This window comes from Lactuca virosa, chromosome 2, assembly GCF_052849685.1.
Source record: "Lactuca virosa cultivar CGN04683 chromosome 2, Lactuca_virosa_CGN04683_v6, whole genome shotgun sequence".
Taxonomy (NCBI): domain Eukaryota; kingdom Viridiplantae; phylum Streptophyta; class Magnoliopsida; order Asterales; family Asteraceae; genus Lactuca; species Lactuca virosa.
The window spans coordinates 282,078,173-282,102,928 of record NC_136427.1 but is presented as its reverse complement, the minus strand read 5'-3'; the positions used below and the strand labels follow the sequence as shown (position 1 = coordinate 282,102,928).

At 41.2% G+C, this 24,756-nt stretch overlaps 1 protein-coding gene and 1 long non-coding RNA gene across 2 annotated transcripts; one reads left to right on the top strand and one right to left on the bottom strand.

Moving 5' to 3' along the window:
• Positions 1-2,611: 2,611 nt before the first annotated feature.
• On the bottom strand, positions 2,612-5,241 carry LOC145161241 (rop guanine nucleotide exchange factor 7-like). Its single transcript, XM_079080738.1, has 7 exons — positions 4,995-5,241; positions 4,554-4,670; positions 4,318-4,472; positions 4,135-4,209; positions 3,767-4,036; positions 3,374-3,703; positions 2,612-3,278 (listed from the first exon to the last, which is right to left on the bottom strand). The coding sequence occupies exons 1-7, from the start codon at positions 5,239-5,241 to the stop codon at positions 2,799-2,801; spliced, it is 1,674 nt and encodes a 557-aa protein (XP_078936864.1). The 3' UTR covers positions 2,612-2,798.
• On the top strand, positions 2,952-5,780 carry LOC145161246 (uncharacterized). The gene is made up of 2 exons (XR_013738412.1): positions 2,952-3,052; positions 5,109-5,780. It is a non-coding gene; the product is annotated as an uncharacterized LOC145161246 (long non-coding RNA).
• The last annotated feature ends 18,976 nt before the right edge of the window (positions 5,781-24,756 follow it).

The window sequence follows — 24,756 nt, the reverse complement described above, 5'->3', positions numbered from 1 at the left end:
AAGCTTTCAAGTTTCTTGAAGTTTGGAATTTTGTGAAAGATAACAAGAAATGACAAAACATCAAAACATCAGACGAGCATATCGACAGTGGTTCAAAACGCAACAGAACATCTGAGTCCAACCACACTACATCAGATGCTCGTGTTGAATTTGATCTGAACGAAGATGAACCTGTTCCAGTTTCACCACCTTCCCGACCAATGGGAAGAGACAAAGCAAAAAGCAAAGACAAAGGCAAAGCATGGGATTCAGACGAGTTGAAAGAAATGGGGGCCGACATGAAGGGTATAAAAAATATAATATACAGGATTTTGCAAATTGCTTCTGAAAGAGAGCTTCGGAAACAAAGGGACAGTGACATGAGAGTACTATCGTTGGACACGACGAATATGAGCGGGGACGAGCTTCAAGTTATTTTGGCGATGAAGGAGGAAGTGAAAAAACGTTACGCAAATCGTGACTAACTTCTAGTTTTTTTTTCAAGTTGTTAATCGTTTGGTTTTTTTTTTTAAGTTGTAGGTTTTATGTTTCTAATTTGCTTTTCTAAAGTTTTAGTTTTTTTTAAGTTAAGCAATGTATTTCATTTTTATTTTTAATTAATGAAATATTATCTTTTAAAAAAAAAATAAAGATTTTATCCATTAAAAAAATAATAAAATAAACCCAAGTAATGTAATGTATTTTTTTTTTTTTTTTAAAAATGAAGTTTCATTTGATTAAATTATTGTTTTTTTAAAAAAAGAAAAAAAAAACAAAAAACAAAAAGTGTGGCACCACTTCGTGGGTGTGACAAGAAACCACACTTATGTGGTAAAAAATGATATGGCGCACATGTGACAGTGAAGAGAATGCGGTTTCGGTGACACCACTCTCTCCAACCTTAGAGCTAGGCATCTTAAACTTTTTTTCATAGAGACGTGAGATTGTTATAACAATTTGAGTACATCTCTTCTTTATGCATAGTCTAGATTCATCTGTACTTGTGTATGTGAGTTTTCATTTATAGACATCAGAGATTGTGCTAATAATTTGAGGTGTGTCTCATAGTACTCTCTAAATTCAAAGTTGTTTAATCAGTTGAACTGGGTTTCATCAAGTATTTTTACTTCACTTGTTTAGAAATAACATCATACTTGGTGTTTGCCAACTGAAGTCTTCTTTACTTACGTCATATGAATCATATTTACATACACATATATACTTATATAATAATTAAACATTTAAATTCCAATTTATTGTAATAATACCAATCGCCCCCTCTTTATGTTTCCTTTTAACATATTCATATATAATTTCCTCTTTTTGCCAAAGTTTTACCTTCATAAAAGTTAAAGCTATCAGATTATCCATTCCAAACAATCTTTTGATGAACATAAACTCAAAATACAAGGTATATTACTAATATTTGCTTTAATGAATATCTGTATATAAGTTTCCAATCTATCCAGCACATATACTTGGTTCTTTAATATTTTTAAGCTCATTTGATGAAGTAATTCGAGAATCTAAACCCCACTTGTAACATAAATACATCAATATATTCCAAGTAATTTCTAATTAAGGCTTTAAAGGGTTGCTTTATCCATGTTTATATTTGAATAAATTTCAAGTGTTTGGTCTGTTCAGGATGAAGAAAACCATCGCCTTCAAGTGTTTTATTGTTCTTCCCTTCCTTAAATATCTCTCTATTTCGTTTTTTTTTGACTTGTTACTCTCTTTCTCTATCCCCCAATTTTCTTTTTCTTTCTCTTTGACCTCTCAATCGAACACTCTGTAGTTTCTTTTATTCTTCACCATCGACACACACATGCACACAAGGGGAAGGGGTGTGTGTGTGCTGTCAAAATTATTTTGTGTGACCACTGACCACACCAGGAAACGATGATACCCCGAAGAAACAAACAATGCTCTCATTTAAGCCCTGACTTGTCAACATCTAGAGTATTATAATAGATATATATTTTTTTTTCATTTTTCTTTAATTAAACTAAGTAACAATTTATTTTTCAATTTTCTATACAATTCTAACAATACAAGTTTCTTATTTAAATTTTAAAATCCTCAAAATTTATATCTTATCTAAAATACAAAATCTAAGGATTTCTTTTTCATTTTAATAATATTTGGGCTTTTCATTCTTTTTAACCTAACACAATGGGCGGGACTTTAATTTGAGCCCAATATCCCTTTCTTCATTTAGTTAACACTTTTAATAAAAGTGCAATTCAAGTTCTTGAAACCTTTTACATATTTGATCAATTTTTTTTGTACATAAATAGCAAGGCAAATGATTCGATAAGTGTATAAGTATATTGTATGGAAAATCAGACACATTGTTTGCCTTCCACACTATTTCTAAGTTCTAGAGAAGACAACACTTAGACACTTACATGATGTAAGAAAAATGTATGATTTGGTGGTGGTGGTGGTTATGTTTTTTTTTTTTTTTTTAATTATGGTTTTGACCGTTGTAATATCCTGGTTAGGAAGGTTACGTTTAAACCCGTCACACATTGTTGGACGATGCTTATACTTTAATGACCATTATTATTGCATATGATGCCATATATCCCAGATGTGGAGAGCACTCATAGAGTGTTACACTACTTAATTATGCAAAAAAAATCAAATATAAGGTTAATGTTATGATATATATTGTACAACAAACTTGGTATCTTGCATTCAATTATGTGATTTAAGTGGTAGAAGATGAGATGAACTAGTAATTCATTAAACTTTTAGCATCGATCATATCCCTCAAACATCCACAGCAATATTAAAAGCTCTTCCAAATCCCTTCAACTTGTACCTCTCTGTGCCCTAGCTGGAGTCCGGTTCTCCTTTTGGGTTGGTAGCTCTGCATTTCTTGTAGAAAGAGAAGCGGCCGGACCTTCTATCAACTGACAACTATTCCTCACCCTTGATTCCCCACCAGCAAGATAGCTAGTTAAAGCTCGTCTGACCCCACAACCACGGCTAGGAGGCTTGTTGCCATTGTTGGTCAAGAAAGGCGTTCTGTCTCCTCTTGCAGGGCTCACTAGCGGTGGTCCAGGTGAGAATTTCGGTGTCCCAAAACTAGGTCTATATGGTGACCCAGTGCTGCTCACGCTCACTGAAACCCTCTTGTGACTACTTGTGCTCACTCTAGATGATGCTCGATTGTCTGACTGTTTAGACAAATCATCTACATATAACAGGTCGTCTATACGTGCCACTATGTTGTATGCTAAGCTCTCCAAAACCCTAGAGTAGCTCTCCAGAATCGATTTTCCTACATCCTGAAATTAACCATGAAATTAATTAAGTTTAAACATTTCTGAAATGGAAACAACAATCTTGAAGTAAGTAAGTAAGTAAGTAAGTAAGTAAGTACCTTGTTACATTGAATCTTGGTGGTGTCTAGTGAGGTTTGAGTTAGACCAGGAAACCGGTGTTTCAAGGAGATCAAGAGGCTTTCTGCTCTTTCGGCCAGTAAATCCCGCTGTTTATTTCCATCGACCATTAAATCCTTCACCATATCCCATGATGTTTTAGCGGGTAAGGGTTTTTTACGCCATATATACATTGCTGCTTCCGCACGGTTTGCAATTTCTAGAACACCATGTTCAGATGAAAGATCAAGGCAATCTAACAAGCATTCTGATGAGAATTGCTCCGATGTTATATACTGATACATCACATCTCCTAGACAAGCTCTTCCGTTCTAGAAACAACAACGTGTGTTAGAATTTTTGATAATAATGGATCTTAATTTTGTTTTGTATACCTTTGGAAGGGATTCCAGGTATGATTCGGGAACTTCCATTTCAGATAAAGAAACACTGTTGATTGACATGGCAGCTTTTAGAATCTGATTAGCGGATTCACGTTTGTAGTTTAATCGTTTTCGTGTAGCTTCTTGAAGACCATTAGCAGGGACACGTGGCACTGGTAGCCACCATTTGTCTTCTTGCCGCTTACTAAAAGAGGGTTCTGGTGTCGTGATCCCCTTATCAACGTACCAGAACTCCGTGCTAGTGAAACTATCTAGTATTTCCTGTCATATATGAACATAAACAGTAAAAAATCAAACAATTTATTTAAATAATCAACACTAATGACTTCTTCTCGATCATTAAATAATCAAACACTAACCAAAAGCAGGTTGTCTAGTTTGCGAAGAGCTGGGAGGTTGACAAAAATATCTGATCTTGGTCTGCAACTCATGATCTAATGTAGCATGATATGTTACTAATCTTGATGGATTTCAATTTTCAAACACAAGATTTGACTCGAGAAAGTCAAATCGATGATTGTTAATGGCGAATGAAAAATTACCTCGTGCCTACTTCCATCTGCTAATGTTTGCCAAGAAGGTTTAAATTCAACAATGTGATCGCTAACACAAAGAAGACATTCCATCTCTCTTCGCCACATTTGTTTCTTATCAGAAGGCAAGGGTTCCAATCTCCATAACTGACCAAATGCAGTGGCTGCATATAAACACAACACAAACCCATTTTTAATGAATTTGACATAAATTTTAATTAAAAAAAAAAAGCGACTATAATTACCACAAAGATTTGTGATGGCATTTGAGATGGCCAAAGCTGTGCAAACCCCTTTGCCACTTCCAGACATGTCTTCGCCAAGTAATAGTTTGCCAAATCTCTCTTTCATCATCTCCATTTCTACTCAATTTTAAGAGATAAAACAGGATATTGATGGATTAAAGAAGGGATATGAAAAGAAAAGCGAATTGAATGGAATGGAATCAATAAAGTGATAAAGCTCGAAACTTTTTTCTGAACATTTAAATTTTGAAGTTATTCCTAATTAATCCGCCCATTCAAATTCAAATAATGAGCAGAAAGACAAATTCATAAATTTGAACCACGGAAGAGTCCTTTTCACCTGCTGAAGTTGAATTCTACATATTCCTTAAATTCTCATTTCTGGTTTTCTTGCAATGCCCAGAAAGAATTAATTCGAAGAAACCAGAAAGTACGACGTACCTGAAACTGTTGTACTCATTTTCTTGGTTTTGGATTCACCTTCAAAATGGGTTTTTGTTTTCAATTTGTCTTTAAAAACATCGCATTTGCTAATCACTTGAGCCTGTCTAATAGGCCAACCAAGAGGAGCAGGGGAAGAACAAAATTCTTTAGAAGAAGTGACTGAATTGCTCGAACTCGAACTTGTTGCTATGCTATTGAACGAATCAAACTCGTCCTTTTTTACACTGCTATCAACTGTTTCCATCTGAAGCTTCTCGAAACCCCAAATTGTCAGGTCTTTCTTTACCTTTTCCACCTTGAAGATAATAACCCAGACGACACTTTTAGTACTCTGCTTCTTTTTTCATGCTATGGCAACTATCCGATAATCCGAATGCGAGATAAATAACCTATGTGGATTACTGTGGGCTTCGATTTAACTTCCAAAATTATAAAGGAAAAGGCTAAATGTTTATTTGAAAAAGACAGGATTCAGGAAAAGAGATGTGATGAAATTTGATTTAAAGAAAGAAGAAAGCAGGCAAAAGCGTGATGAGAAGGGCGCTCTGCGGTTGATTCAAAATAATGATAACGTGAAGGACAAAGGATATAGCCGTAGGGAAGAGGAGTAGGTTGAAAAATTCAACACTGGAGACTGTTACCTTTGGTGGTTTGAATAAAGGACAATTTACTTTTCTTCTGTCCTATTTTTCTACCTCTTTTATGTCTAAAATTTAAAATTGAGTTCTTTCTTTAATGACATTGGATGAGATCAATATAATGACAATGGATGGGTTTAGGTCTTATTCGTTTTTATAATAAGAAGTTTTAAATAACCTGCAATTTAGTTTTGCAACATTTTAAATAGCGTTATCTCTTGTGTATTTTATCAATAATAAAGTCGACTTTATTTTTTTATAGACCTGTACCTATGTTGCAAAGACATTGGTACTCTAATATGGATCCGTGATATAAATATTGGGATTCGAGAACTTTAAAATACATAAAAACATTTTTTTTAACTTTATCAATTCTTCTATATTTCAAATTTTATGTTTATATTTTCGTTTTATAAGTTCTCTTTTCTCTTTTTAAATGACATCATCCAAATGTTTGAGGTTTCTTTTCAAGTTTTCATAAGAAAAATGATTCATAAGGTAATGAATTTTTTATTTTGTTCAGTTTTTTTGTACATAATATATCATTTAACTAGTTGAAGTTATTCAATTACCTTTGTAAAACGGCTAATATAGGTTACGGTAATATGTGAACAATTTCAATAACTTAGATAATATATTATATAAAAAAATGACTAAATAGAAACAAAATCAAGAGTTCATTATTCTCATAGATGGGCCCTGTGGTTTTCTAGATTCTAGATTTAGTCCCTAACTTTTTTTGGGACCTTAATGGTCCATAAAAACCCAAACTTTATGGACATGCATGATCCATGCATGTCCTTCACCCAACTAGGTCAAAATATGAGAAAAATGACTTAAACCACATGCATGACTCTAAAAACTCAACCAACTTCTAGATCAAGAAGGTATTAAGCTCAAGGGACCTTTATGAGTCATAAAGTTGCAAACTTTATCTCATTGAACCACTCAAATCACAACTATGAACCCAAATATGCATAGAATCCAAAATCTACTAAGAAGGAACCAAAAAGATTAAGTCTTGAAGTCTTACAAATGGTCCATAGAGTGATCCCAAAGATAGAGAGGAATTGCTTGTTTGATCCTAACACTATAATCTTGTTCTTCTTCCTTTAAAGTGCATCGAAAACACCAAATGAGCTCAAAGCTTGTAAAGAGGATAAGGTTGATCAATAATACTTTTGAAGGTGATGGAGGCTAAGGGTGGAGGAAACCCTAACCATCACTTCCTTTAAATAGGACCTTGAGCCTGAAAAATTAGGGTTTTACACATCCGACGTCACCACGTCATGGCCATTGTATGACCACGACGTGGTGTCTGAATGAAACACACGTTTCATGCAGAAATGCCACATCGTGGTGACCCGTTCACCACGTCGTGGTCAACCAGTTTTCTCAAAATTAATAGTTGAAACTCATATCTAAAACTGGCGTTACACAAGCATTGTAACACTCCAAATCAGGTATTACCTTGAAGCCCTTGAAGATTTTAGAATATTACATAATAAGTCCCTTAAGTACGTTGGGCGTACTCATGGGTACGCTTAGCGTACTTTGCAAGAATGACCGCGGAGGGACAGCACGTACGCTGGGCGTACGTGGCTGATGTCCAAACCCTAATTTTCGGACTTGAGACCTATATAAGCATCCTTATCTCATTTGATCCTCACCCTAATCAGCCTCTTTCACCTTCAAACGTGTATGAAAACCCTAATACCATTTGAGAGTGTGTTTTGAGCTTAAAGAGTGCATTTGTGGCCATTTTAGTGACCATTCAAGAATAAGAAGTTGTCAAGCAAGCTTGGGGTGACATTAGGCTTCAAGAATCTGCATCTAGTTCACCTTGAGGAGCTTCTGGAGGTATAAAGCTTTGATCTTGCCATCTTATTCATTATATCTAGCTAAGGTTTTCTATTTTTTCCCTTTAGTTGGTTTTGGACCTCCTCATGAGAGTTGAGCAACTCCAGAGGCTGGAAAGGTTAGATCTGAGGTCATTTGGTCCATTCATAGCATAAAAATGAAGTCTTGATGGGTGTTTTGACCTTATGCATAGATTAAGACCCTTGGAAAGGTCTTAATGGGTTGTTGGGAACATATGAGACATGCAAAGGAATAAAGTTGCCAACTTTATGCCCTAGTACGTCTTAATGAGCTTAGATATGACTATTGGACGTGAGAAAATCGAGTATTAAACACTTAATGGAAGAAAGTGCTTAATCTATTAGTACGCTGGGCGTAACTTAGCGTACGCAACGCGTACGACCCAGGGACTCAGTACGTTGCGCGCACCAGGGTGGTACGTTAGGCGTACGCTCAGCAGATGGGGCTTGGATTTGTTTTGGGCCTTTGACCTTTTGGGCCTCAATTAGTCATTGGGCCTGGTCATGTTTTGGGGTTAGTGGGCCGGTTTATCTGTTTTGGACCATGGATGTTATGATTAGGCTTTATTGGGCCATGAGGCCCATTAATGATTTTGTATACGGACTTAGGGCCCATTAACTAAGGAAGACCTTTTGGGCCATTGTGAAAGGTCTTGGGCTAAGAAGGTGTTTGGACTTTAGGATAGGGTCCAATAAGGGTTTGGGCCCAATTTGGAAAATTGGGCCACTAATAGGCTTCTACGGAGTTTATGGTTTTGGACTCTATGGGTTTTGGACTTGGGCCTTATTTAAGTATCTCGTAGGCCAGGGGTAAAATGGTCATTTTACCCAAGTATGGATTATGGAACATGGTATAGAACCCAATTGCTAATTGAGTGATATTTTGATATCGATAGCTCGGGAGGTCGGCGGGGCGACAGCTAGGGATTTCATTCGCGAAGCTTTTGCATTCGAGGTGAGTCTTCTCACCATACCAATGGGTCTAAGGCACCAAGGCCGACCCATTTTATGATACGTGGTACACTAGCTGTAGTAGAGATATGTGGTATGATAGTTAGCTTTATGCTAAGTTGTATGCTAGTGATTATGTGATATTTGCATGAAAGACCATGGGGGAGCCCATGACACTTGGATGTAAGACCATATGGGGGAGCCCATGGCTGTCCGGCAGGGAAAGACCATGGGGGAGCCCGTAACACTTGGATGTAAGACCATGTGGGGGAGCCCATGGCTGTTCGGCAGGGAAAGACTATGGGGGGAGCCCATGACACTTAGGTGTAAGACCATGTGAGGGAGCCCATGGCGTCCTTATGCAGGGATATGCGGTAGATATAGTTTTTATAACTAATGTTATGTAGTAGAGATAGCTTTTATAACTTATATGATGTGGCATGTGGTAGAGATAACTTGTATAGCTAATATGGTATGCGATATGTGGTAGAGATAGCTTGTATAGCTAATATGATATATGGTATGTGGTAGAGATAGCTTTTACAGCTAATGTGATATATATTATGTGCTAGAGATAGCTTTTATAGCTAATATGATACGTGTTATGTGGATTGTGTGTGGGGTATGCTCTGGGGGACTCACTAAGCTTTGTGCTTACGGTTTACAGTTTTGGTTTTAGGTATCATCGATTTGGAAAAGAAGGGCTCGGATTGATCGCAGTGCACACACCTATGATTTCCGCAATGAATGATTTTGAGATGAACTCTGATAAATGTTTTACTTAATGATGATTTGAAATGTTTGAAATAAATGGTATCAACGTTTTAGCTATATTAAAAACGAAATTTTTACCCTTGATTTTTGGGTCGTTACAAGTTGGTATCTGATATTGCCATATTTATACACATTTTTAGGCAATATTTATTTACTTTTTTATTAATATTTTTGTTATTTGCATAGAATTATGATACTTATAAGGATAAATTGTAATTTGCAGGCAAAGTAAGGCATTTTTCGAAGTAAGGGACCAGAATTGACAATATTTGGAACTTTGGAGCCTCGAAGGGAAGAAGGATAAAAAATTCCACCAAAAAGACGTTCTCACGACGTGAGTAACTTGATGCTCACGACGTGAATCGATTGTTCCAGAAGATTTGCATCCGGGTGGAAGAGTCCTTGTCGAATACGAAAAGATCGCATTCACGACGTGAATCCTTATTGTTCACGACGTGAACTCGGGAAATCAGAAAACTATAAATTCCCTTGGCCATTACGACTTGGGGAGTTTTTTGGCTGATTGGAAGGTTACCTGAAGACGATTTTGAGCAGAAGAAGAGTTCTGGAAAAGGCCTTCAACATCAAAAGGAGTAAAGGTTCATAATTAGTTAATTAGTTTGATAGTTATGAACATGTTTGATAATTTGATTTGTTTTTGCTTACTTGTTACTATGAGTAGCTGAATCTAGCAGCTCTTGTCTAGCTAGATGAAGCTTCTGAATTATGTTTTAGCTTAATGACTATTGAATTTGATTAGTTGGTAAATTGCTTGTGTTTGATTATCATTACCTAGCATGTTATTTTAGTTTCTTAGTTGCTTAAATTCATGTTCTGTGTGGCTTAGTAACCATTAAATTACATGAACTTGAAACCTAGTGATTTAGTGAACATTGAATTGCTAGAGCTAGGATCGACCAAAATCTTAGATAAGTGATAAAAGTAACTAATTTAGCTGTGCTAGAGGACATAATTTATTACCATAATTGTGTTTGCTTAGATAAATCTTACATAGCTCACCTATAATTAATAACTAATTCTGTATTTTACTTATGTGTGACCATACAAGGTAGTCCATGAATTGGTAAAAAGATTAGTAAATTTGGACTTGAATTGCTAATTACATAATAATTGGTGACCAACTTTGATAATCCATAATTATTAGCTAAACATAAATAAAGAAGTGGATTCAAACTAGACAGGAGTGTTTTTAATTAATTGATTGAATTTTGTGATTTAAGTTCGTCTGGTCTTGCAAAATCAGATAAAACCCCCTCTTTGCTCTAAAATTAGGTCAATTTAATAGTAGATAAATTAATTAGTCAAAACCGTTCCCTGAGATCGACACCCGACTTATCCAACTATTCTATAATTTTGAATAGGTACACTGCCTAGGTGCAATTAGTTAGTTAAGGTAGTTAGGTTATAAATAATAAAATTAGGTGTAGCTATTTGCACGCATCAGTATCAGAGCCTTGGTTTGAGAGATTCCTACATACTTTCGGGTGTATCTAAACTCAAACTGAGGATCTGTAAAGTTTTCAAAAGAAAAATGTTTTAAGGAAAGAATTTATCAGACAAGAAAGGGTGTGGTGTATGCAATCAGCCGAGCTCAAGTAAGTTTCACTAGAATACCCACATTTGTTATCTGTTATTATTTAATTATGAATATGTTTATCGCATGCTAGTTAGAGCTAGGATATATGCCTTTATATGTTGTATGAGCTGATAGACTTGCATGCTAGTGCTGAGTAGTCAACGATAAATTGGCATGATATGTGATGCTTGTAGCCTTGGAATACTGGATGCCATGATAGAATGAGAATGATTCTTGGTATTGATAACTGCTAAGTGTATGTTTTAAAAATTATATACGGTTAGGATCTTATAGCCTCAGAATAATTGGTTTGGCTCGTTTCCTGTTCTGTGTACAATTTGCATGCATAATACAGCCGACAGTGAGAGTGGACGTGAGAGCATGGGTTGTGGTACATGGACTGAATGTCCGATGATAGCTTCGCAGGTTGGAGAGTGCCCTAGGAAGAGCCTAGGATGAGATTAGTGACAGGTGTTACCTGCTTGCGGATTGTACGGGTGGATAGACTGACTTGTCTAGTGTATGCTGGTTAGATTTACAGATTACCTGAATGCTGCTTGCTTTGTGCTTTGTAGGACTCTTATTAATGTGAGTTAGCTATTAAGTGAATATGCTAAGTCACATGTAGCACAGAATGGATAATCTCAGAGTGATGGAAGTGACCCTATTTCGCAGCTCTCGTATGAGTCCAATCGTTCTAGGGATGAGACTTTTACTTGAAGGATTATCTGATCTCTGCTACACGTGGCTATATTCATGAGGTAACTGGTTGACATTAATGGGAATTTTTCAGCAGTTGAGGACAGGGTGAGGTTGGGAACCTAGGAAAGCCTAGGATATGCCCTAGTGAGCTTAGTGGGGCGGTTCAGTGAAGTTGGGAACCTAGGGGGAGCCTAGGAGGTGCTACGGTAGAGATCGTCTTGCTGTTTAGCAAACATTTAGTATACCGGTAGAGTAAGTGACTTAGAGGATTCAGGAGGATTACCGAGGAAAGTATGGGTAGGTGTGGAAGGTAGTATTGGGCCCGTACTACTGAAAGCACAGGATCCATACTCGAATCGGTGAGAGTCTTGGAGAATCTGAGAAGCTTACGGGAAGGAGAATTCTTGGTTATGCCTTGATCATGGGAATAGATGTTTTACAGAATGAGGATGAGCACGCATGGGTAGGACCAGGGTTTGGTCCCAGCTCCATTGGTGAGCCAGTTAGCGGAAGGACTGCCATGATTTCGAGTTCGCCTTGGATCTCTTGTATCAGGCGGCAAGGGTTGATTATGCGATTTATTGCACTGTGGGATTTGAAACTATGTCTTGGGAATAGTTTGTAGTCGGTTTAGAGCAAAGGTTGCTCCAGTTACTGCAGTTCATCCGATGACGATTGAGCTAGTGAGTGGGTCAGGGTGCGAGACCCTGAATGATATGGGTCCCAGAGACCGAGGGCAGAGAATCGTTTGGAGTACCTTGAGCAGGAAGGTTCGGGGCATGTGCATTTAGTGGAAGGTCTCGGGAAGAGACCCAAGCTGTGAGACAACATTTGAGAGGCCAGCAAGGCCGGAGTCAGTGTAGTACGTGCAGGGAACCGTACAATGGGGTTTGTTGCTCCAAGGTTTGGGTTGCTACTGGTGTAGCATGATTGGTCACGACAGCAGGATTGTCTACAGGAGGCAAGCCCGTTATATTTGTTGCGATCAGAAGGGTGACAAGGAGGTCGACTGTATGATGATCAGAGAGGAGCGGTGAGCGCATCCGCTCCGGCTATTTTGAGGAACACCAATGGACGAGAGGGTAGAGGCGGAGCCCAGCAGAGAGGGGCACCACTTTGCAGGGTCAGGCAGGGGAGATCGAAACTTCAGCAGGAAAGGGTGTGAAGTATGTACCCTTTTGCCTCCCTACCAGCTTTGCCAGTATTTAGTAGCGGTTATCTTTCATCTGCAAGAGTAAGAGTATCATTGGTTGTTATCTCTAGATGTGGTTGAGTGGTATGTACCTTCAAGAAGAATTATATGCCATCTGCATACCATGGATCTGGGTGGAGTAGTACGGGGTCATCTCCTGGTATATCGCGGATTTTCCAGTATTCGAGTGTCATTTTAAGTATGGTCGGGGTTGGTTCAAGGGTTTATACGAGGGAATTATTACTAGGTTTCAGTAACCTTAGCAATTATGTTTGGAAAGGCTTTCGGGGTTGCCGAGGGAAGAGAGAGAGAGAGAGAGAGAGAGAGAGAGAGAGAGAGAGAGAAGTTGTCGCTGAAGTGTTGTGGGAGTAACCGATCTTTAGACTCCGAGATCTGAGCGTGATATCGCTTTTAAGCGGTTGAAGTCATCAATGTTGTTGGGATACAAGAAGTGTTAGCTGGTTTTCAGGAGTTATGTCATTTTGGGAAGGGTTACTTTTGGTGCGCTAGCCTTGGTAAGCACCGGTCGTCAGCAGAGTGAACATTGGGACGCAAGGAGGATTGGGAATCCTTCATTTTTCATGTGCCGAGCGGACTTAGCTGAATCTAAGCGGGGGAGAATCATTCAGATATCTAGGATAGAAGTGAGTGGGAGACGAGGATGCGTCTCACATTCCCCTTTAGGGGAGGAAAGGTGGCCTTAGGGGCTGACTGAATATAGGATAGCGTGGGATGGGAGTTCGGGAAACTCCCCAACATTTGGATCACGTCTTTCTGACGTCATATAGCAGGCTTTGGGGGAGGGAACCAGGTAGAGTTCCAGTTAGTATTTGAGTTCAGTTGGGAGGATAGACCGTGTGGGCGCTCAACGTTGAGATGTGTTCGGATTGATAGATGAGCGATAGGGCTATGGACAGTGATCATGTGAGGGTGAATGTGTTGTAAAACTACGGGGGAGCCATAACATTCATTAGCAGACGGATAGTGTGGAAAGTGTTGTAAGACTACGGGGGAGCCGTAGCATTCACTAGCAGTCGGATGGTGTGGAGAGTGTTGTAAGACTACGGGGGAGCCGTAGCATTCACTAGTAGACGGATAGTATGGAAAGTGTAATAAGACTACGGGGGAGCCGTAACATTCACTAACAGTCGGATAGTGTGGAGAGTGTTGTAAGACTACGGGGGAGCCGTAGCATTCACTAGCAGTCGGGTAGTGTGGAAAGTGTTGTAAGACTACGGGGGAGCCGTATCATTCACTATCGGTCAGATAGCGTGGGAAATGTTATAAGACTGCGGGGGAGCCCTAGCATTCACAAATTCTTTCAGATGATTGAGGCTAGGATAGACCAGTTCGCAAGATTGTGGGGAGCCACAACTTAGTTAGGATCAGGACCAGAGATGATTGTTCGATCGGTTATTCGTGGGCTAGCCTGGACGGTTATGGGAATTTGGAAAGGAACTGGTAGAGACTGTTGAGTCAATGGTTTGGACCTTGAGTTGCGGGATCTTGTGGATAAGTGGTATGTGACACAGTAGGGCTACGGCTGGGTAGTCCTGATATTGGATCTCTTAGGAACCTGGTGGTTGGACCGGGTGCGAGACTGGTAGTCTCAGGGAATCGGCTAAGGGTATTTAATAATCGGTCGAGTAAAGGATGACGGGAATTCGTAGTGCATTATGCAAATGCCGATTCGAGGATCTCTGGATAGGAGCGGAGTATCAATTCGGTTTGGATAGGACCCCGAATCGGAATTTGCGCATGTTTGGTGCGGAATTTTGTTTCAGTGAGATGAGATGTGGGGCATCTATATGCCAAGGGCATCAAGGGCAGAATTCCAGGGTGATGAACGGGTTGGTTGATGGTAGTTTAATCCATTGTGATGTGTCTCGGGTTGGCTCTATTCGTAATAGAGCCACGACAAGTTGGAATCAGCAATCAGGTAGGTGTCCGGTGTTTCGGACAGTAGCAATCAAGTTGGGACCAGAGAGGTCCCGATTGTTCTTCGGGAAAGCAGCTATGTGGCAGCAAGAGGAGTTGGAGCGACTTCAGTGATTTGTGGTACATATGTAGAACTGCTTGTTATTCGGTAGCCGCAGTTAACCGGTGATTTTGTCCTTTTGGAAGCCTCTAGGTATTACGGGTGGAAAGTATTCTATTTAGGCTGGTTTTCTTGTAGAAACAGTTCGATGATGATTCGATGTGGGCAGTCTGTCAGGGAGACAGACCATCTCGAAACTTCAGATTTCAGATGGAGCAGATGTGATCAGGTTGCAAGGAATTCGTTCATCTTCGGGTTCTAGAACTCGACGAGGGTTGGTTTCGGTTGCCTTGGAAATGATATGGTATGCTCGGGGCTGTGGCCATTTTGCTCAAGTTATTTGGCGTAAGGAATGGTAAGGAATGATTTTGAGGACGAAATCTAATTTAAGTGGGGGAGAGTTGTAACACTCCAAATCAGGTATTACCTTAAAGGCCTTGAAGATTTTAGAATATTGCATAATAAGTCCCTTAAGTACGTTGGGCGTACTCATGGGTACGTTTAGCGTACTTTGCAAGAATGATCGTGGAGGGACAGCACGTACGTTGGGCGTACCAAGAGTACGTTGGGCGTACGTGGCGGATGTCCAAACCCTAATTTTCGGACTTGAGACCTATATAAGCATCCTTATCTCATTTGAGCCTCACCCTAATCAGCCTCTTTCACCTTCAAACGTCTCTAAAAACCCTAATACCATTTGAGAGAGTGTTTTGAGCTTAAGGAGTGCATTTGTGGCCATTTTAGTGACCATTGAAGAAGAAGAAGTTTTCAAGCAAGCTTGGGGTGGCGTTGGGCTTCAAGAATTTGCATCTAGTTCACCTTAAGGAGCTTCTGGAGGTATAAAGCTTTGATCTTGCCATATTATTCATTATATCTAGCTAGGGTTTTCTATTTTGTCCCTTTAGTTGGTTTTAGACCTCCTCATGAGAGTTGAGCAACTTCAGAGGCTGGAAAGGTTAGATCTGAGGTCCTTTGGTCCATTCATAGCATAAAAATGAATTCTTGATGGGTGTTTTGACCTTATGCATGGATTAAGACTCTTGGAAAGGTCTTAATGGGTTGTTAGGAACATATGAGACATGCAAAGGAATAAAGTTGCCAACTTTATGCCCTAGGACGTCTTAATGAGCTTAGATCTTACTATTGGACGTGAGAAAATCGAGTATTAAGCACTTAATGGAAGAAAGTGCTTAATCTATTAGTACGTTGGGCGTAACTTAGCGTATGCAGTGCGTACGGCCCATGGACTCAGTACGCTGCGCGCACCAGGGTGGTACACTAGGCGTACGCTCAGCAGATGGGGCTTAGATTTGTTTTGGGCCTTTTACCTTTTGGGCCTCAATTTGTCAATGGGTCTGGTCATGTTTTGGGGTTAGTGGGCCAGTTTATCTGTTTTGGACCATGGATGTTATGATTGGGCTTTATTGGGCCATGAGGCCCATTAATGATTTTGTATACGGACTTTGGGCCCATTAAACAAGGAAGACCTTTTGGGCCATTATGAAAGGTCTTGGGCTAAGAAGGTGTTTGGACTTTAGGATAGGGTCCAATAAGGGTTTGGGCCCAATTTGGAAAATTGGGCCACTAATGGGCTTCTATGGAGTTTATGGTTTTGGACTCTATGGGTTTTGGACTTGGGCCTTATTTAAGTATCTCATGGGCCAGGGGTGTAACGCCCCGATTCTTAAAGTATTGATTTATGGTTAAATTTTCATGATTTCAAGATCTACTCGACGAGTTGGGTGCCCTGACTCGTCGAGTAGCAGCGGGTTGGTCCACGTGTTTAAGTGACCTACTCGCCGAGTCCAAGAAGGGACTCGACGAGTAGGAGCTGGAGGATGAAACCCTAATTTCTGGGGTTTTGCACCCTGTTTAAGGGATCTTTAGCCTCCTTTGGCCTCCTTGCAGCCTCATGATAGTTCAGCAAGCCCTAATCCATGAGTGTGCTCCATTATTGTGTGTTTCAAGCTTTGGAAGGAGGATCTTTGTAAGGAGAGCTTGGAGAGCAAGTGGCTAGATGCAAGGAACATGTGGGGATCTGATATCTACCTCAGTTGGCATCTTTTGGAAGGTATCAAGTCGTTACCTTGACCTCATTTCATTCTAGATCTCATTTGGTTAAATATTTGGGCTTTTCTAGCATATTATGAAGCTATTCTTGGGTATGAGCTCATATCTGAAGTTTGTACTTCATATCTAAACTCTCTTTGGTTTGTAAGTCCATAAAGCTATCAGCTTTGGCAAGTATGAACCCCTCCTTAAGTGTAAAACTCCATTGCAAGCTTGGTTTTGTCATTATGATACTTTATAGCCTTGCATGCATGTAAAGTTTGCAACTTTACGTGATAAACATGCCTTGGGAAGCTGGATCTGCAATATAGAACCTTGCCATGGCTTAAAAAGCATCTGAATGGATGAAGGACTGAAGGGACTCGGCGAGTTGCATGGTCAACTCGGTGAGTCCGATGAAGATTGTCGTGGGCTCGGCGAGTAAGTAGAGTGACTCGGCGAGTTGACGAGTTATGCAAGGAACTCGGCGAGTGGTTGGTTGTACTCGACGAGTCGGGTCAACATGGACTGTTGACCTTGACCGTTGACTTTGACTTTGACCAAGGGATGACTATCTGACTTCTGGGACATTTTGGGAAATTGGAAATTTACAAGCATGGTTCTATGATGCATTTAGGTGGTGGAGTTTGTATCGGCAATCCGAGAGCTTGAGTTTATCTTCGAGTCGACAGTGTGAGGTGAGTTATCCTCACTATACTCAAGGGTCTAAGGCACCAAGGTCGGCCCTTTAAATTGTTATTTGGTTATGTTATGCTAGTATGATCTGTTAGATCGGTATCCTAGAGGGTAGGATGATATTATGTGATATGTGGTATGACCTGTTAGTTCGGTATCCTATAGGGTATGATAATATTATGTAGTAGGTGGTACGAGCCTTTAGATCAGTAGTTGTCTATAGACTGTTATGTGATTATCTGTTATATGTGCACATGTTTGTTTGGCGGTTGAGGTTGTGCCCTCTCAGTTTTTCGAGCTCGAAGGAGTGAGCAGGCTTGTGACCCCAGGATCAGGTTGTATTCCATCTCGAGGTCAGTGGGTTGCAGGAATAGGCAACATTATTTCAGCGCCGGTGAGTGCAGGTGGGTCGACGTGGCATAAGTATTTGTGAGGTCCAGTTGCCTTGGATCTCTTGTATCGGACGGTAAGGATTGATTGTGTGACCTATTACACTTTTGGGGTTGTAGACTATGTCTTGGGAGTAGTTGTAGCCCGGCTTAGGGCAGAGGTTGTTTCAGCTGCTGCAGTTCAGCTGTGGACGTTTGAGCTGGTAAGTGAGTCAGGGTGCGAACCCTGAAGAGAATGATTTCTAGAGCCCGAAAGCGGGAAGCTTGTTGGAACACCTTTGGAAAAAGGGGTATTATGTGGGAGGTTTGCAGATAGGGTCCCACAGAAGGGTTAGTCAGCATTGTCAGGATTCAGTGGTTTTAGCAATCGTTAGTGATTGACGGACTAAAGCGCCAAGGGAAGTAGCTCGTAGCCGAGGTATTAATTGGAGTATCTATCTTTTGGTCTTCAGGACTTGAGTGTGAGATCATTCAAGCATTAGTGACTGTCGGTTTCACTGGGGTTCATGAAGTGTTCATCTGGTTCTTAGAAGTGTGTGATCAATTGGGACTAACTAGTAATGGAGCACTAGTGGGAAAGAGTTGGTTGTCATCGGATCGATCGTTGGGAAGTGAGAAGGATTGGGAATCCTCAAATTCTCATGTATTATGAAGGCTTAGTCGAATCTAAGTGGGGGAGAGTTACCCCGGGATGCGGAAGTGGGGGAGGTTTTGAAACGAGGATAAGTTTCACAACCCGACAGGGAGAATGGAGGCCCTAATGGCTGCTTGGTTTGAGGGTTGTGTTGATTGGGGGTTCGGTAAAACTCCCCAATATAAGAACACGTCTTCTGGGTGCTTGATAACAGATGTTGGGGAACCAGGTTGGATTTCTAGTCAGGAATCGAGTTCAGTTCGAGTATTCGGTCGAGGGTGTGCTCGACTCTGAGGGTTTTTGGATTGATAGATTGAGGGTTTTGTTAGCTGCCAGGGCTCGGCAGTACATTCAGCACGGGTGTGCGGGTTATTTAGCGTATGTGGTAGACACGCGGATCAGGGATCAGACCACGGATTCCCGAGGGGGTGGACGATCGACATGAGGCCTAGGGTGAAGCCGGGGTTAGAGTCCACAGAATGGATAAGGAGTTCGGAACCCCAAGTGGGTGAGAACAGTATGCATGGGAAGGATCACCGGGAGGGGTGGTCCAGGGAGATGCTCAACAGTTTAGAGCGGTCCGGATAGACTGAAGGCCGGTGGGGCGTACCAGTCAGGCCGAAGGCTCGGAGAACGGTCCAGACAGGCTGAAGGCCAGAGAGGCGGTCCAGACATGCTGAAGGTTCTGAGAGTGGTCCAGATAGACTAAAGGTGTAACACCCGTAAAATCAAGCCAATTTAAAACTTTTAAAAACATTTCAACCCATTAAAAATCATTACATCTTTGTTTTCAAAATGTATAATATCAGAGTTTTCCCAGAAACATAAACAAAACATGAGGAGCTGTAAGATTATGCCTTCGACTTGCCGCGATCCCGTGATGTACCTGAAACAATAAACTGAAACTGTAAGCCCGAAAGCTTAGTGAGTTCCCCCAAAATACCCATACCCGCAATAATACACATATAATCATAAACAACATACTATGGGTCCAGTCAACCATCGGGTTGGAATACCCCAGGCCCTCAACCATCCGGTTGGAATGCCAACATACTATGAGTCCAATCATCCTCGGGATGGAATACCCCAGGCCCACAACCAACAGGTGGGAATGTCCACACACTACGAGTCCAATCATCCTCGGGATGGAATACTCACGGCCCACAACCTACAGGTTGGAATGCCCAGGTCTATTGGCCTCCGCACAAAGCAGATAAGCCTCAACCGCTAAACAAACATGTGCACATATAACAGATAATCACATAACAGTCTATAGACAATACTTGATCTAACGGATCATACCACATAGCACATAACACCATCCTATCTACCAGGATGCCGATCTAACAGATCATACCACATATCATATAATATTATCCTACCCTCTAGGATACCGATCTAACAGATCATACTAGCATAACATAACCAGATAACAATCCAAAGGGCCGGCATTGGTGCCTTAGACCCTTTAGTATAGTGAGGAAAACTCACCTCACAATGTCGCACTGAAAATGATAGACTCAACTCTCGAATCACCAACACGAACTCCACCACCTATAGTTACCATAAAACCCTTTTTCCATAAATTTCCAAATTACCATAATGCCCCCAGAGGTCAACTGGTCAATCCTTGGTCAAAGTCAAAGTCCACAGTCAAAGCCAACAGTCCATGTTGACCCGACTAGTCGAGTGTAGTTCACCGACTCGTCGAGTCCTTCCTGAACCCCAGAAGTCGTGAAATCCTTGGTTGACTCGTCGAGTTTCCCCATAACTCGCCGAGTTCACGAGTGTCCAAAGGTTGGGAAAAACCCTAGCCGACTCGTCGAGTCATTCGACTGACTCACCGAGCCCAAGGCAATCTTCATCGAACTCGCCGAGTTGTTCATCAACTCGTCGAGTTCATGCCCATCTTCATATGGCTCGCCGAGTCGACCTTGCGACTCGCCGAGTTGACCTTGCGACTCGCCGAGTCGACCTTGCGACTCGCCGAGTCCCTTCAATCCTTCATCCATACAAATGCTTTTTAAGCCATGCTAAGGCTCCATATTGTAGATCCAGCTTCCCAAGGCATGTTTTGCAAACTTTACGTGCATTCAAGGTGATAATAACCTAAAACAAGCTAAAGAAGGGGTTCTAGGCAAAAGAGCTTCACCAACATGCTAAAGACTGAGACTTTATGATGATAAGGGCCAAGATGAGCGTAGATCTGAAGTTGCAACTTCAGATCTTGGTTCATCACTCGAAATGCAACACCAAATGCCCAAAATGGTCCCAAAACTCAAAATAGAAAGGGGGTTCAACTAGAAGAAGCTCAAGGTGATGACTTGATACCTCCAAATGGTGATAAACTGAGGTAGACTTCAGATCCCCAGCTGTTCCTTGTTCAAAGCTTCTTGGTCTTCAAACCTTTCCTCACCAAAATCCCTCTTCCAAGCTAAGAGGCACACCAATATAGAGAACAACACGAATTAGGGTTTCTGAATTCGAGGGGAGCAGTAAGAAAGGCTAAGAGGGGATAAGTGATCCTTAAATAGGGTGCAAACCCCCAAAATTTAGGGTTTCATCTTCCAGCTCCTACTCGTCGAGTCCCTTATTGGACTCGACGAGTAGGTCACTAAAACACGTGGACTAGCCCGCTGCTACTCGACGAGTAGGGCAACCAACTCGTCGAGTAGACCTTGAAAACAAGAAAATTCTTATATTAATTCAATACCTGAGAATCGGGGCGTTACAGAAGGCCTGGTAAGGCGGTCCAGCCATGCTGAAGACTCTATATGTGTTTGTAGATCTATGTGCAGGTATTGAGTATGCTGCTATGCTATATCAATATGTAGGTCTGTCCCCAAGTAGTGAACATGTTGTTGGAGTAGGCTGAAGACTCCGGTGTATTTTTTTTTATCGGAAGTTGTTGTTAGAGATCAGATGGAGTACAGAGGATCTTGTTGATCTCATCAGTTCGGAGTGTCTCATAGGATTAATCTTCTTGGATCGGGTAAAATTCCAGTTGGGGATTGGAAGTAGATCTAAATGGGTATTCGTCAGCTTTAGGAAGACTTGGGATTAGAATGTCCTGTCATTCAGGTTCTGGTAACTGGGTTAAATCTTTCTCATGATCGTCTATGGCATTTGGATAAGGTTGAGGTGGTCCTGCTATATGCAGTAGGCCAAGATACCCGGTGCGGGCCGACTGAAAGTCGTATGCACGGAGGCTCAAGGGGAGCGGTAGGGTTGAGGCGGTAGACCAACAAACCCTGAGAATTTCAAATCGATAGTTAAATTGATTAGACATGTTGGTATTCCAACCCGAAGGGGTGATATGGGTTAGATATGAGTGTCGTGCTGGTTGGCCGGTAGTGGTAGGTATGTTGATAATGGTTTGAGTTATTGTGATGTGTTTTGGGTTGGTTTCATCTGTGAAAGAGCCATAGCGTGTCTGAAGTGAGGAGAAGATGGGTCACTGAAGACAGGTAGGAGATGAGGCTGACGTGGGTCATGTAACGTTTATTATGTTAGCAGAAGTTGACGGCAGGGCGTGGAAGCAAGTCTAGCCAGTCGGTTTTCTTTTCGGGAGACGCGTGGGACTGCTGTTTTTGTGTGTCTTTTGGTTCAGTAATCGGTGAGGAGTCCGATGTTTCGGGTAGTGGGCAGACAAGTTAGGACCCAGGGTGGTTTCAACTTCGTCTAAGAAACATCATATGATAGCAGGAAGAGTTGAAGTGGGTTTATGACTTGGGATTCATGTGTGGTAGAAGTTTTTTTGTATCGTTATGTTGTTTGTTGATGAGAGGAGCGCCGAGTAGGCCCTTCGAGCGGCGGAGGAAAGTGGATATATACAGGACCAGGGTGTTGGGCAACTGAAGTAACGACAATAGTGTCGATCGGTCATCGGGAGCATTCCAGTCATGAGCTGAGGGCCGAAGAGGGCATACCAGACTCATGTTGTGGGCTCGGAGACAATCCAGACCTATGTTGAGGACCACATAAGGGTATTCCAGTCATAGGCTGTAGGCATAGAGATTGTGTTGGTTACGTCTTTTGTAGGAGCGCGTTCAGATTGGATGTATTGTTGAAGATTCGGGGGAGTTGCACTCGGTTGTGACGAATCTGAGGATGGTGGATGAGACGCGAGGATAGATCCTTGGATCTCAAGTATGAGTAGACTCGAGTTATATTTATAGAGGTATTCCAATCTAGGGTATTCCATCCTGAGGATGACCAGACCCTATGATTGATTGGACCTGATATGTTTGGTATTCCAGCCCGAGGCTGATTGGTCCAGGCAGGAGTGTTCGTGTTTTAGTGGATTGATTTGGTATGATATTTTTGGGACAAATATCCTATCAGCATAAAGGGGTTCGCTTCAGGAAGAGGGAAAGTTGGGTTTCCGATACTTTGGATCATCAGAATTTTGTCTAGTTGGCAAAGTGGCATGTAGGATAGACCTTATGAAAAGGTTCGGTTAGGATTCACATCACCTTTCACGTTTCGTAATTGCGAAAGTGTATCATGGATCAGGAGGCGGTAGTATCGTTGGATGACATTCAGGTCGATGAGCGCCTGAATGATGTTGAGAGGCCTGTGGCCCTTCTGGGGAGAAGGGTGAAGGTTCTGCGGAACAAGGAGGTACCTTTGGTAAAGGTACAGTGGGAGCAACAAAGAGGGTCCGAGTGGACGTGGAAGTCGGAAGCAGAGATGCGGAAGCACTATCCAAAGTTGTTCACCGCAGCGGACTTCGAGGACGAAGTCTAATTCAAGTGGGGGGGAGAATTGTAACGCCCCGATTCTCAAAGTATTGATTTATGGTTAAATTTTCATGATTTCAAGGTCTACTCGATGAGTTGGGTGCCCTGACTCGTGGAGTAGCAGCGGGTTGGTCCACGTGTTTAAGTGACCTACTCGCCGAGTCCAAGAAGGGACTCGACGAGTAGGAGATGGAGGATGAAACCCTAATTTCTGGGGTTTTGCACCCTATTTAAGGGTTCATTAGCCTCCTTTGGCCTCCTTGCAGCCTCCTGAGAGTTCAGCAAACCCTAATCCATGAGTGTGCTCCATTATTGTATGTTTAAAGCTTTGGAAGGAGGATCTTTGTAAGGAGAGTTTGGAGAACAAGTGGCTAGAAGCAAGGAAGATGTGGGGATATGATATCTACCTCAGTTGGCATCTTTTGGAAGGTATCAAGTTGTTACCTTGACCTCATTTCATTCTAGATCTCATTTGGTTAAAGATTTGGGCTTTTATAGCATATTATGAAGCTATTCTTGGGTATGAGCTCAGATCTGAAGTTGTAACTTTAGATCTGAACTCTCTTTGGTTAGTAAGTCCATAAAGCTATCAGCTTTGGCAAGTATGAACCCCTCCTTAAGTGTAAAACTCCATTGCAAGATTGGTTTTGTCATTATGAGACTTTAGAGCCTTGCATGCACGTAAAGTTTGCAACTTTACGTGATAAACATGCCTTGGGAAGCTGGATCTGCAATATGGAACCTTGCCATGGCTTAAAAAGCATCTGAATGGATGAAGGACTGAAGGGACTCGGCGAGTTACATGGTCAACTCGGCGAGTCCGATGAAGATTGTTGTGGGCTCGACGAGTCAGTAGAGTGACTCGACGAGTTGACGAGTTATGCAAGGAACTCGGCGGGTGGTTGGTTGTACTCGACGAGTCGGGTCAACATCTGTCACACCCAGATCCTTGTCGGAATCGATCAAGGCGTGATATATTGTTCAAAGTCTCATGACAACTATGTTATAATATGATTAGATTCAATTAAGTACTAAGTATGCAAACAAGATCCACAACATACAAATACAAATCCAAATACGAACAACATTTATTACATCAAATTTAAATTGTCTTGTGGATTTCTAAGGCACAACCTATTTTTCATCAATCTTCATTCTTCAAATCTGCATCATGGGTAAAAACAGGTCAACTACGAGAGTTGGTGAGTAATCTAATTTTAGTAGAGAAAATTGTGAAGTTGAAACATTTATAATTTGAAATTTGTTTTCTTTTGAAGTCGACAAACAATTGTATTTGAGATAACGGTTTATAAATCAAAAATTGATTAACAAATGATAACAACAACAATAAGTCCTCACCCCATATATACATATGTATATATATAAATATATATAGGATGAAGCATCTAATCATCATACACACTCAACCACGTGCGATCAATCACCTTAGCGTCCCAAGGCGGGGTGGTCAACCCAA

Excerpts from the sequence above, each read along its gene's own strand:
- LOC145161241 (XM_079080738.1), bottom strand. The coding sequence starts at position 5,241 with ATGGAAACAGTTGATAGCAGTGTAAAAAAGGACGAGTTTGATTCGTTC. Across the intron at positions 4,473-4,553 it reads TGCCATCACAAATCTTTGTG|CCACTGCATTTGGTCAGTTA; the intron begins GTAATTATAGTC and ends GTTTATATGCAG. Across the intron at positions 3,279-3,373 it reads CCAAGATTCAATGTAACAAG|GATGTAGGAAAATCGATTCT; the intron begins GTACTTACTTAC and ends GGTTAATTTCAG.